Here is a 13,623-nt window from a genome sequence, read left to right as displayed (position 1 = left end):
TGGCAATGAGTTGTTGTTAACATGAATCAAATGACCTAAACATTGCAAATAATTTACTGAAGACGTTTAAGAAGCCAATGCGAGTTACGGAAGCTCTGGTGGCTTAGTAGTAAGACATTGCACTGTTAACCCAAAGGTTGTAGTAGTTGTTGCATGCCACTGTGTCCGAACTGACTCACAGCTGATCTCCAGTAGGTCTTCAGAGGCAGTTAATTGAGCAGAAGGAGATTTTCCATCCTTCTCCTGCAAAGTAACTGGTGGAGTCAAACAGCATATTTTTAGGATTGCAGTGTAACTTCTTTCTGCTGGGCTACTCGAGCTCCCAACGTAGGTGGTTCAAATCCACCAACTGCTCCTTGGGAGAAAGATAGGCAGTCTCCTCCCATGTGATTTAAAAGGTCACTGGAGGATCAGCTAGGAGTTAGCACATAACAACAACAATGTGGGTTACCGTTTCCTTCAACTCTAGCTAAAAAACAATCACTGTAACCAATATACAGAAACTCTGTGCTTAAATGCACCATAATAATAATGACTAATACCAAGAGTGCTATAAATATGCATATATTTGAAGATAGAAAAGTTTTAAGCTCTGTATCACATAGAATAATATCCAATGATAAATAAAATTGGAGGAAACTTGCCAAAAAACAAGATAGTATGAGTAACATATTTTGCTTTTAGATTTCTCTGACAATACTGTGAAGTAGATGATGTGTTAATGTTTTTAATTACTAAAAATATGTTAGAAAATCATATATTTGGGAGTATACTCACTTTTGAATCACAAATATATGCTTCTTGGAAATACAGCGCCAAATTTCAGGCTGAGACTAGCACAAATATGAAAATTATTTGCTCAGTGACTCTTTACTATAAGCCAATGGTGTTCAAACATTTTAACCACATCATTTGCATTCCCCTAGAGCAGAGAGATTTTTGGAACTATGTTTCACTGACCTCATCCCTCTCCATTTTCTATGAGGACCATGACTGTTTAAATTCTGTATATAGATGTAGCAATAGGAGCTGGGTATCTAAATATACATACAGAGATCAAAAGATTAAGAGTAACCCTTCTTCCTCCCATCCATTAACTTTTATTACAGGCAACAGTGCCTACAACAAACCAAGCTTAGGCAATCTCCATTCATAAGGGTGTTAAGAAAGAGGCAAAATAACAACTGACAGTTTTGATCCATGTTTAATGAAAAAGTTACATGAATAGAAATGGACATATAACAAAGAGATCATTTGAGAAAATGTGGTGATAGGTAGAACAAGGGGGGAGAAATCATTGTCATCCTCAATTTACTCACATATTCCTGTTATTTATTACTGATCTAGAACTCTCTTTAAATCCAAATCAAGGAGCTGTGATTTCACTGGTGTTTTCACACGAGCTCACCAAGGCAATGTCCAAACGATACTTTCCCATGCCCTCATGCCCCTAGAGCACATGCAAGCAAAGGCAGAGGTGCTGAGCGAGAGGTAACGTGGCGTGAAGAAAATGCAACCTTATCTGTTTTTCATTACAACAGCAAGTTAGCACTGGTCGATGTACTTTTGGCACAAGCATGCTTTCTGCTCATATTTTCATGAGAAAGCTTTTTTGATCTGCGACCATTTATTCTGAGTACAATCAATCATTGCAGGATTAAATCTGACTCTAATGAACATAAATCTACATGGAGAGGTTTCTGGCAGTTTTTATTTGATAGCACATTTGAAAACAGTAAAGCCATGAAATTTTTAAATGTACAGATGGTGAACTACAGTGAGCATTTCACAGCTTAGTTCTGTGGAGTAACTATTTGTGTTTGGGCCCAATTAATATTTTCTTTTATCATCTTCTACCCTGATGCACAATGAATCATATCTTCCTACAAAAGGGGGTAAAGAAATCTTTGGGAAACAATTCTGATCTCTAAAAACATATAAGGGGAATAGATTCAATTTCATTATATTACTTAAAATAAAAGATCTCTTTCTCTCAGGCTAGAAGCTGGCAAGCATTGAATGCATTCTAGGCATTTGCCATGTGGGTAATAAGAAGAAGCTAGAATTTATTTTACTCTTATCCCTTTGAAATAAAAATCTTTTGGGCCAGCGCACAGCAGTCACCACCTTCTAATGCTCACATTGGATAATTTAGAGTTAGGATGAACCCTGCCTCTTCTGATACTGTATTCTGAGTTTTTCCAGTTGCTCTACGCATTGTGACTGAGCCAGCTTCAGCGTCCGGTTCTCCTCCGTCAGCGCCTCGTATTCGCGAGCTAGTTGAGCAGCGTCCACCTTCTCCTTTTCCGCCTGATCCAGCTTGGCAATGAGCTCCTTTCTAGAGATTCAAGGGGCACAGAAGGGAGAAGGGCAGACTTTAATGCAAACGATCAGATTACAGAGAAATAGCATAATAGAGATGAAGTGTTCCCACTGTTGCCTTATCAACTAGCCTTCAATCACTTCTTTTTCCAGCTCCACAAGTTTTTCAGTACTAGTTGCTGAGGAGCTGGTTCAGACTCTTGGCAATCTGTACGACAGTATGTGCGAGTAGAGCTATTCTCTCTAAGTCATTCAATGGCTGGGGCGAATTTCAGAAAGAGACCATGAGGCCTTTCTTTTCTTTTTAATTTTTATTATTTTTTGTGTGTATACTATCAAATCAGATCAGAGTGCTACAGGAGGAGATTGTTCCTCCTTCTCCAGCAAAGCATCTGGGAGATTTGAACCACACACCTCTAGGATTTCAGTGCAGCTCCTTGAGGCTTTTCTTCTGAGGTGCATCTACATGGAACCAAGGTTAAAATCCAAGTACCTTAATTGTTTGTTCCACCCGAGACTCCTAAAAAGTTTTTTACCCCTTTATTTTCTTTTAGTCCAGTACCTCTACTCTTGTTGTTGTTGTTGTTGTTGTTGTTGTTGCTAGGTGCTGTAGAGTCAGTTCTGACTCTTAGTGGTCTTACATACAAGAGAACAAAATACTGTCCAAATCTGTGAATCACTTTCTTTTTAATTGTTGAAGGAGCTATGGGCATGTGGAATGTTTTGAAGCACTTGCTGCAGAGATCAAAGAGTCCAGACTTCAATATGGATTGTATCTCAACGCCAAGAAAACAAGCATTTTCATCACTGATCAGTAGTCAATATCATGATAGATGGAGAAAAAAAAATCAAATGGTCAAAAATTTCCTCTTACTTGGATCCACAATCAACACCCTTGGTAGCAGCAGTTAGGAGATTGGGGCACACACCGGGGTACACATTGCTTTTGGTAAGTCTTTTATTAGAAACATCTCCAAACTAGTGAGAAGCAATAATGTCAGTTTGAGAACTAAGGTACACCTGATTCAGGATATGGTCTTTTCAGTCCTTTTCTAAGCATCTGAGAGCTGGACAATGAACAAGGATGACAGAAGAATCGATGCCTTAAGCTGTGCTATTGAAGAAGAGTTGAACATCCCATGGACTGTCAAGCAAATATGTATTGGAGAAGGTGCAGCCAGAGTGCTGCTTGGAGGTAAAGAAGATAAAGCTTTTTCTCACATATTTCAGGCATGCTGCCAGGAGAAGTTATTCCGTGGAGAGGGACATGATGCTTAGAAAAGCAGAGGGTCAGCAAAAGAGAAGATCTTCAACCAGGTGGATTGACACAGGTATTGCTGCAGTTGGTTCAAATACGTCAGAAACTGAGAGGATGGCACATTAGGACAGGCCATGATGGATAGAGAAGAGATTGAAACTGTCAACAACTTTATCGTACTTGGATCCACAATTAACACCCTTGGTACCAGCAGTCAGGAAATAAGAAAATGCATTGCACTGGGAAAGTCTACAGTCAGGGACCTCTCCACATTATTGAGAGTAAAGATATCAGTTTGAGGACTAAGATGTGTCTGATTCAGGCCATGATCTTTCTGGTCATTTGTTATGCATCTGAGAGCTGGACAATGAGCAGAGATGAAAGAAGAAGAATTGACTCCTTTGGGCTCTGGTGTTGGAGAAGAGCACTGAACATCCTATGGATGGCCAAAAAAACAAATATGCTTAGGAGATGGTGCAGCCGGAGTGCTCTTTGGAGGCAAGTGTGAGGCTTCATCTCACATACTAGGGCATGTTGCTATGAGGGGCTATTTCTTGGAGAGGGGTATGATGCTTGGGGGGAGGGGGGTGGAGAGTCAGTGAAGGAGAGGAAGACCCTCAATCAGGTGGATTGACACAGTGATTGCCACAATGGTCTCTAGTGTGTCAGGAAGTGTGAAGATGGCACAGGACAGGATGAGGTTCAGACTCGCTATTTATGGGGTCACTATGGGTTGTGCTCAACTCTCCAGCATCTAACAACAACTTCTACTACTACTACTCTTTAGTTATAAGTAAGACCTGCTCATAGCTCATCCTCCATTAGATTTTCAGAAACTATAAACCATACTGGAGGAGATTGTCTATCCTTCTCCCATGAAACAGCTACTAGATTTGAACCAACTGCCTTTGCATTGGCAGTGCAAGTCTTTACTCAATAGGCTATTACATGGTCAAAACACTAAAAACATACACCCAAAGAGTAAAACAAATTTTTAAAGTTATCATTTAAAAAAAAAGGGAGAGAGAAACTGGATAGATTATATAAACTGAATTGAAACAGATGAGGGAGAGAACAGTTTAAAAGTGATATATGATAACATTATGATTATTACAGGAATCCAGAATTAAGGTTGCATAGTGGATTACATTGGGATCGGGGTCAGGGGGATTGCATACCAACAAAGACATTTATCTTTTGCTTTTCAAAGAGAGGAGCAAACGGGGGGTAAGGAGGTAAAGAAAAAAGTGCAACAATGAATGAATGAAAATCCAAAATCTCTGTAAATGTTAATTAAAATTAATAAAATAAAATTTAATCAAACCTATCTTTTAATGAATACATATTATAGAAGTAAAATCAACTCAATAAAAAGCAGAATCAGTTTGTAATTTTGTAGTCTAAGTTGTAGCTTATTGTCTTATAGGTAAGAAAACATGGTGTGCCCTTTTCCTAATATTCCTACTCCAAAACTCTGTTCTCTTCCTTTGATTTCCAACTTCTGAGCTTAACAAACTTTTATAGGGCTTCTTTGAATCAGAAAATTCCAATCTGCTCCCAACAGATATTATTCTCACCCCCCCCCTTTTTCTAGTCTTTATCTATAGACTACAGTTCAAATTAACTGTATCTGAATGGTACAGGAGGTTTGTCCTCAACTTATCAATAAACAAGTGAGCAGTTTGAGCCAGCCCAGCAGCACTAAGGAAGGCTTGCTTCCATAAAGATTACAGCCAGAAACATTTTGTACAGCAGTTTTCCTTTGAAACTCATGCCACTGTCATGAATTGGAATTAACTTGAGGACAAAGGGTTTGATTTGGGGTTTAAGTAATTAACAATGCATCTTCATTTGACATGAGCCTCCTTCTTGAATTTAAGAAGCAGGAGGAAGATCCTGGAGGGAGTTTGCAGTACAGTGCCTTAAATAAATTCAGTTCACAGGAAGTATTTGTAAATAATTCATTGATATGAAAACATATAAGGCATTAAACCATTCAAAAATATACGTGAATGTTCTATGGGATTAAAAAACCCCACCTCCTAAAAAGATACCACATCAGTCTCCATACATGGATCAGTCAAGCCTAAACTGGAATAAAGCCCACTGGATATGCAGGAGGAATCTGCACATCGTCCTCTTAGGGCACAGCTAGTGCATTTGAACTGCTGACATTTATACTAGCAGTCCAACACTTAGCCTTCTGTGCCACCAGGGCTCCTAAATTCTCCATAGTTTCAATATAGACTTATGATACATTTCCTACTCCTTTGTGGGATGAAGAGCAGTTGGTGAAATATTCTCCATATATGTAAGTAAGTCAGATTTTATCATACTTTCTAGATGGGTACCTATGAAAAATAACTTCGTTCTGTGCTTATAGCATTACTTAGTTGAAGGCAGTTGTTGTTGTTGTTAGCATCGAGTCAAGTATGACTCATAGTGACCCTACAAACAAAAAAATCTGAACCTAGTCCTGTTCTGTGCCATCCTCACACTTCCTGACACACAAGAACCCAAAGCAGCAGTCATCTTGTCAGTCCACCTGGTTGAGGGCCTTCCTCTCCTTTGCCAACCCTCCCTTCCCAACATCATGTCGTTCTCCAAGGAATAGCACCTCCTACCAATATGTCCAAAGTATGTTAGGCGAAGCCTCATCATCCTTGCCTCCAAAGAGCTCTCTGACTGCACCCTCTCCAAGACATATCTATTTTCTTGTCTATCCATGGAATGTTCACTGCTCTTCTCCCACACAATAGCTCAAAGCCATCAATTCTTTTTCTATCACCCTTATTCATTGTCCAGGTCTCAAATGCATAGCTAGTAATTGGAAAGACCACGGCCTGAATCAGACACACCTTAGTCCTCAAACTGAATCACTACTTCTCAGTAATTTGGAAGGTCCCTAACTGCAGATTTTCCCGTTGCAATGTGTCTCCTTATTTCCTGACAGCTCATATCAGGGATGTTAATTGTGGATCCAAGCAAGAGGAAGACATTGACAGCTTCAATCTCTTCTCCATCCACAATTACACATCTTAGTGGTCCAGTGGTAAGATGCTCGTTTTCTTGATATTGAGATGCAATCCATACGGAAGGCTACATTTCTTGATCTTCTGCAACAAGTGCTTCAAATCTTCCTCACTTTCAGCAAGCAGGTTGTGTCATCTGCATAACACAGGCAACTGATGAGTCTCGCTCCAATCCTGATGCCATACTCCTCTTTCATAGAGTACAGCTTCTCGGATAATTTGATTGAACATGTATGGAGACAGACTACATCTCTGATGCACTCTGCTTCCAATTCCAAACCATGCAGTATTCCCCTGCTCCATTCACACAACAGCCTCCTGATCCAGGTATAGGTTCCTCATGAACACAATCAAGTGCTCTGGGATTCCTATTCTTCTCAATGTCAGCCACAACTTGTCATGATCCACAGTCAAACATCTTTGCAAAGTCAATAAAGCATAAATAGACATTCTTCTGGTATTCCTTACTTTTATCCAGGATCCATCTGACATCAGTAATGATATCCCTGGTGCCACAGCCTCTTCTAAAGCCCACTAGAACTTTTGGCAATTCCCTATCTATGTACTGTTAAAGCCATTTTTTAATGATCTTCAGCAGTATTTTGCTAGCATGAGATATCAATGATATTATATAGTTCAAAAACTTCCACATTCATTTGGATCATCCTTCTTGGAAATAGAAAAAAAAAATATAGACCTCTTCCAATCCATTGGCCAGACAGCCATCCTCCAAATTTCCTGACATAGACTGGTGAGTGCATTCAAGGCTGCATCTGTTAATTGAAGCAAGTCAATAGGTATTCCATCAATTTCTGGGACTTTTTTTTTTTTTGCCAAAGCCTTCAATGCCACTTCCACTCCCTCTTTAATTACCATTTGCTTCTGTTCATATGATACTTCCTGAAGTTTTTCAGAGTCAATCAATTCTTTCTGGTACAGTGACTCTGTGTATTCCCTCCATATGCTTTCTGGGTCATTCAGTACATTGCCCATAGCATCTTTCAACATTGCGACACGAGGCCTAAATTTATTTTTCAGTTCTTTCAGTTTGATAAATGCAGAGCTAGTTCTTCTTTTTTTATTCTTCAATTCCAGATCTCTGCACATTCCATTATAATACATTATTATGATACATGGAGTGTTTGAAAATTGGACATTGTTAACAATGAAATGGAACACGTGAATATTGACATATTAGGCATTAGTAAGATGCGATGGACCAACTATGGCCACTTTGACTCAAATAATCATATACTATTCAGGGAATAAAAAAGCTGAGGAAGAATAGTGTTGCATTCATAGACAAAAAGTCAATTTCAAGTTCTATCCTGAAATACAATGTTGTGAGTGATAGGATAAGATCCATAAATATACAAGGAAGATCCATTACTATGACTATTATTCAAGTACATGCTCCTACATCCAGTGCCAAAGAGGAAGAAATTGAGAATTTTTACCAAATTTCACAGTCTGAAATTGACCAAGCATGCAATCAGGATGCACTAATGATGGTGACTGGAATGCAAAAGTAGGAAACAATAAAGAAGAAATAGTAATTGGAAAATATGGACTTGGTGATAGAAATGAGGCAGGAAATAGAATGATTGCATTTTGTATTTATAATTATTTAGTCATTGCAAATACTTAGTCTAAAAGACACAAAAGACAACTTTACATGTGGATTTCACCCAACAGGCTGCACAGGAATCAGATTGACTATATTTGTGAAAAAAATCATTGGAGAAGCTCAATATCAGCAGTCAATACTAGGCCAGGGCAGACTGTGGATCAGATCATCAATTATTCATATGCAAGTTCAAATTGAGGCCGAAGAAAATGAAAATAAGTCCACAGGAACCAAGGTAGGCTCTTGAATCAATTCCATAGTAATCTCATGATCATCTTAAGAATAGGTTTGAGGCATTGAACACCAATGACAGAAGACTAAATGAGTTGTGGAATGATATCAAGATTATCATTCATGAAGAAAGCAAAAGTCATTACAAAAAACAGAGGAGAAAGAAAAAATCGAAATGGATGTCAGAAGAGACTCTAAAGATTGCCCTGGAACCTCAGGAAACCAAATCTAAAGGAAAACATGTCAAAGTGTAAGAGCTGAACAGAGAGTTTCAAAGGGCAGCCCGGGAGGACAAAGCAAAGTATTACAATGGCATGTACAGACAGCTGGAATTGGAGATTGTGAAGCAGTACACAGCCAATTTTAAAAATAAAATGTCGATGTTGTTAGTTGTCAATTCTGACTCATGAGGATCCTGCGTACACAGAATAACACTGTTTCAAAGGATTTTCAAGGTTATGACTTTTCAGAAGTGCATTTCCAGGCCTGTCTCAGAAAGCGTTTCTAGGTGGATTTAAGAACCACCAACCTTTCTGCTAATGTTTAACCATTGTGTGACTCAAAGAGCCCTCCTTAATGTGCAAATATTTTCTTCCTGACACTCACTTATCACTACGGACACCTTTTCCCCATTCTCCTCTTGATTCCTCTGTTAGTCTCATTTCTAAAAGCTCTTCTTCTTACTTCTCCCCTTGTTTAGATACTAATACGATGCTGTATAATCTAGGAGGTGGGGAGGAAGAAGAAAGGAAGTATAAATTGCTGAAGGAGTTCCTAAGTGGTGCAAGCAATTCATGACCTCAGGAGCTAGATGAAAAGTTGGTGGCCAAGTCTTCCTAGAAGAGCCTCAGAAGAAAAATCTGATGATCTACTTTCAAAAATATCACCCTGTGAAAATCCTGTATAACACAGTTCTACTCTGATCTATATGAGGTTTACATAGACTTGAATCCACTCAAATGTCCAAAAGCAAAGTAAACAAATGCATTGCCTTCAAGTCTAACTCATGGAGAGCCTGTATCAGGTTTCCAGGGGTATAAATGTTAACAGAAAAATGACTGTCTATCTTTCTCCCACAGAACAGCTGTAGGATTTTAATAATTGACCTTTTTGTTAGCACAGAATGCTACACACTACATCACCAGGACCCTTTACTGGCTTTAAATTGCCAAAAAGTGATACTATTCAATTGCACAGCAGAAACAAAGTCATGGCTGCTAGGAGCTGGGGGCAGAGAACCTGCTACAAAGCTCAATCTAGAGTGTTCCTATGATCCAGAACTAGAAAATAGACGAGGTAGCTCCTGTCACTGAATTAGCCCATTGGTATCCAACATTTTTTAATTGTGTAATGTTTTCAGTAAAAAAAAAAAATAAATGTTAAAATACTCTGTGCACCTTCAAAAATTATGTACATATCCCACTATACTAACGTATTTTGATACTATAAAGCAAACTCAAATACTTAAAAGGGTGAGATGGAATACTAAAATTACTGAGTGACTGTTCAATGAGGAATGAGATATATTCAGTCTCATGGTATTTTCTCATAAATTACTTATTAAATGCCCAGAGAAATGTGTGGAGAAACCTAGTAAACCACTTTAAGGAAACTTGACCTCACCAGTCATGGGGTAGAGAGGCATCATCATATGCTCTGAGAACACAGCATTGGTTCTGTGGAATTCTCACCACAAACACATAACTGTAATCTAATCATGAGAAACACTAAACCACTTCAGGAAATCCATAGCCTGGACTCAAGAAAAGGAGTCAAGAACTGTTCCAGATTTAAAGGACTGTTCTAGATTTAAGAGAGAAATTATATTTATAGGCAATGTATTGTTCTGCATTGTTTTTGTCATTGTTATATACAATGTCAAATCTGAATCGACTCATAGCTGACTCTCCAGTGGGGGAAATTGCCCATCTTTATCCCCTAGAGCAGCTGGTGAATCTGAACCATGTGCTTTTAGGAGCATAAGTCCTTTCCATTAAGTTACCAGAGCTCCTTCACTCTGCAATGGTGGTGGTGGCATATGCAGTCTAGTCAGAACTGGCCCATAGATGACTCTCCAGCAGGTTTTCAGAGGCAGTAAATTACATGGGAGGAGACTGCCCATCCTTATCCTGCAGAGCTGCTGGTGGAGTTGAACCATGTGCCTAGGATTCTGCATCAGGGGTGAAAAATAACTATGAAGGAAAATCTTGGAGAATCATGATTTGAAGGGGGACTGTGAATTAAATAATAGTTCTGCTCTTGTTAAGTGTCCTCTAGTCAACTAAGATTCACAGTGACCCTAGGAACAACACACAGATCTGGACCTTTCTCTATTTATTCTGTACCATCACCTTAATTTCCATGCCCGATCTATTGTTGCAGTCACTATGTCAACTCATCTCATTAAGTCTTCCTCTCTTTTAGGGACCATCCAACCCCCTTTTCAAGCAAAGTGTCTTTTTCTAAGCCCTGGTCCCTCCTGACAGGATGCCCAAAGTGTTTGAGATAAATTTTCACTGTCCCTGCCTCTAAGGAGCATCCTGGTCACACTCTTCCAAGATAGATCTGTTTGTTCTTAAGCAAGTCCATGGTATATTCAGTACTCTCCATCTATACCACAAAAGGCATCAGTTCTTTGGTTATCCTTATTTATTGTCCAATTTTCATATGCATATGAAGCAACTGAAAATACCATGACTTGGTTCAGGCACACTTTAGTCTTTAAACCAACACCCTTGCTTGTTGGTACTCACCAGTAAAAAGTCTTTATGAGCAGATTTCCCCATGCAATACATCTTTTGATTTCTCGACAGCTGTTAGCATGGGTGTTGACACTAGAACCAAATAAAATGAAATCACTGACAACTTCAATCTTTTTTGTATCTGTCCTATTATTCTCTGTTGGTCCAGTGGTAAAGCTTTCTGTTTTCTTGATATTGAGATGTAACCTATATTGAAGGCTGCAGTCTTCAGTCTCCCTGAGTAAGTTGTTCAAGCCTTTATCACTTTCTGCAAGCAACATTATGTCATCTGCATAACATAGATTGTTGGTGAGTCTTCATCCAATTCTGAAGCCAGTCTGTTGTTGTTGTTTTTCATAGAATGCAGTTTCTCAAATTATTTGTTCAGCATACAGATTGAATGGGTATGGAGAAAGACACAATTTTGATGTACACCTTTCCTAATTTTAAACCATGCAGTGTTTCTTTGTTCTGTTTGGACAACTGACTCTTGGTCTACGTATAGGTTTCGCATGAGCATCATTAAGTGTTCTGGGATTCCTGTTCTTCTGTTCTTCTTACTATGTTCTTCTAATGTAATGTATAATATATGGTGATAAACAGCCGGATGCTGTTTATATCCACTTTAGCTGCAAAAATATACTAAAATATATCATCAAACATAAAGATGGCATAGGACTTGGCAATGTTTTGGTCTGTTATATATGAAATTGCCATAAGTCAGAGTAACTATGTTATTGTTGTTGTGACATACCATCACCATCAAGTCAGAACTCAACAGATTCACAACTGACCCTCCAGTGGGTTTTCAGAGGCACTAAATCATACAGGAGGAGACTGTTCGTCCTTCTCCTGTGGTGCAGCTGGTAGATTCTTACTGTGTGCCTTTGGGTTGGCAGTGCAACTCCTTCCCATTAAGCCCCAGAGCAACTGTTTCCATGCTAAATTTCTGAATATATGGTACTTTTAATTACCTCATATACATTTAAAAATTGGTTAATAAATACAGAAGACTTAAAAAGAATTGATGCCTTTGAATTATAATGGTGGAGAAGAATATTGACTATACCATGAACTGCCAAAAGAACAAACAGCTCTATCTTGGAAGGGTAAGAATGGTGTTTTCAGAAGTGAAAATTGTAAGACTTCATTTTTAATCTTTTGGGGCATACTATCATGAAGTCAGGGAGACACTGATACCTGGAGAAAGAGATCATGCTTGATGAAGTGGAGGATCGGTGAAAGAGAAGACCCTCAATGAAATGGAAGGACAGTGATTCAACAGTGGGCTTACACACTACAGAGATTGCAGAACCAGACAGGGTTTTGTTATCTTGTCCGAGCAAACTAAGTGACACCTAATAGCATAACAATAACCACGGATAAGTGAGAGAATGTTGTTATTTTTTACAAAATATTCACTGGAATATTTACGTGCAGTGGAGCATAATGTATGTATACATACACACACACACACACACACTGGGGTGTGCGCAGAGAGAGACTGAGACTGAGTCATGTGTAAGCAAATAAGTGTGATCCGGAGAGAGCTGACAAAACATTTGGGGAAAGCTTACTAATTTGCAAATCTAGGGATGAGAAGTCTTTATATTTGCTGTCAACTTTTCTCTAAGTTTGAAATTGTATTCAGAAATACAAGTTAACTCCAGGAAAAGGATCATAGAAAGCTGGCATAGAAGTCATAGTATTTTGTCTCTATACACAATGAATTGCCTTGTAATGTTCATTAAATTAAATGAGGTATTTGTTAAAAACAAACAAAAAGAGAGCCCAACCAAGGGCAGATGGAAGATAATCTGAAAAGTTGCTGTAACTACAACAAGTTCCTGTAGATTTTTGACACTTCTATGCTGTTCAGAATATAAACTGGACAGACAGCTGCTGTAAAGTGAACTCTGACCCATGACAATTTATAAATTAAACATTGCCAAGTCCAGCAGCATTTCCACAATAGCCAGCATGTCCAAGTCAATTATTAACAGCCACTGTGTCAAGCTATCTTAACTGAGGGTCTGGCCTTCTATTTTACCAAAGAAATGTTTTCCTCTAGCAATTAATCTCATCTTGCAAATCAAGCAAGTTGGACCATATTCTGTTGTAATTCATAAGGCTTTTATTGGCTAATTGTCAAAAGTAGATCTCTAGACCTTCCTTCCTAGTCGTATAAAAGTGCTGCTAAATTCTGCCTGCCTTTGTGACCCATCTTCAGTCTGAATGACCATGGCCCAGCACACAGCATCACACAAAACTCTTGGTAAATGCTTGCTGAATAAATAAACTTAAGAATAAGGTGCCTCAGAGATTCAGATCAAGACAGACTAGGAAGAAGGATTGGCCACCCACTTCTGAAATAGCAGGCCTCTGAAAACCCTATGCACAACAGAACACACG

The 13,623-nt window shown here is 38.8% G+C and overlaps 1 protein-coding gene across 1 annotated transcript in view; it reads right to left on the bottom strand.

Annotated features, from left to right (window-relative positions):
- Positions 1-2,157: 2,157 nt before the first annotated feature.
- Positions 2,158-13,623, bottom strand: part of MAP3K7CL (MAP3K7 C-terminal like) — a 63,261-nt gene continuing 51,795 nt past the window's right edge. Inside the window, exon 4 of the mRNA XM_006899412.1 lies at positions 2,158-2,338. Coding sequence (XP_006899474.1) covers positions 2,158-2,338 — 181 coding nt within the window. The remainder of the gene's footprint in view (positions 2,339-13,623) is intronic.

Source organism: Elephantulus edwardii, unplaced genomic scaffold, assembly GCF_000299155.1.
Source record: "Elephantulus edwardii isolate Elephantulus edwardi_28Jun2011 unplaced genomic scaffold, EleEdw1.0 scaffold00256, whole genome shotgun sequence".
NCBI classification, from domain to species: Eukaryota; Metazoa; Chordata; class Mammalia; order Macroscelidea; family Macroscelididae; genus Elephantulus; species Elephantulus edwardii.
The sequence above is the reverse complement of the archived record's forward strand: the minus strand, read 5'-3'. Positions and strand labels throughout refer to the sequence as shown.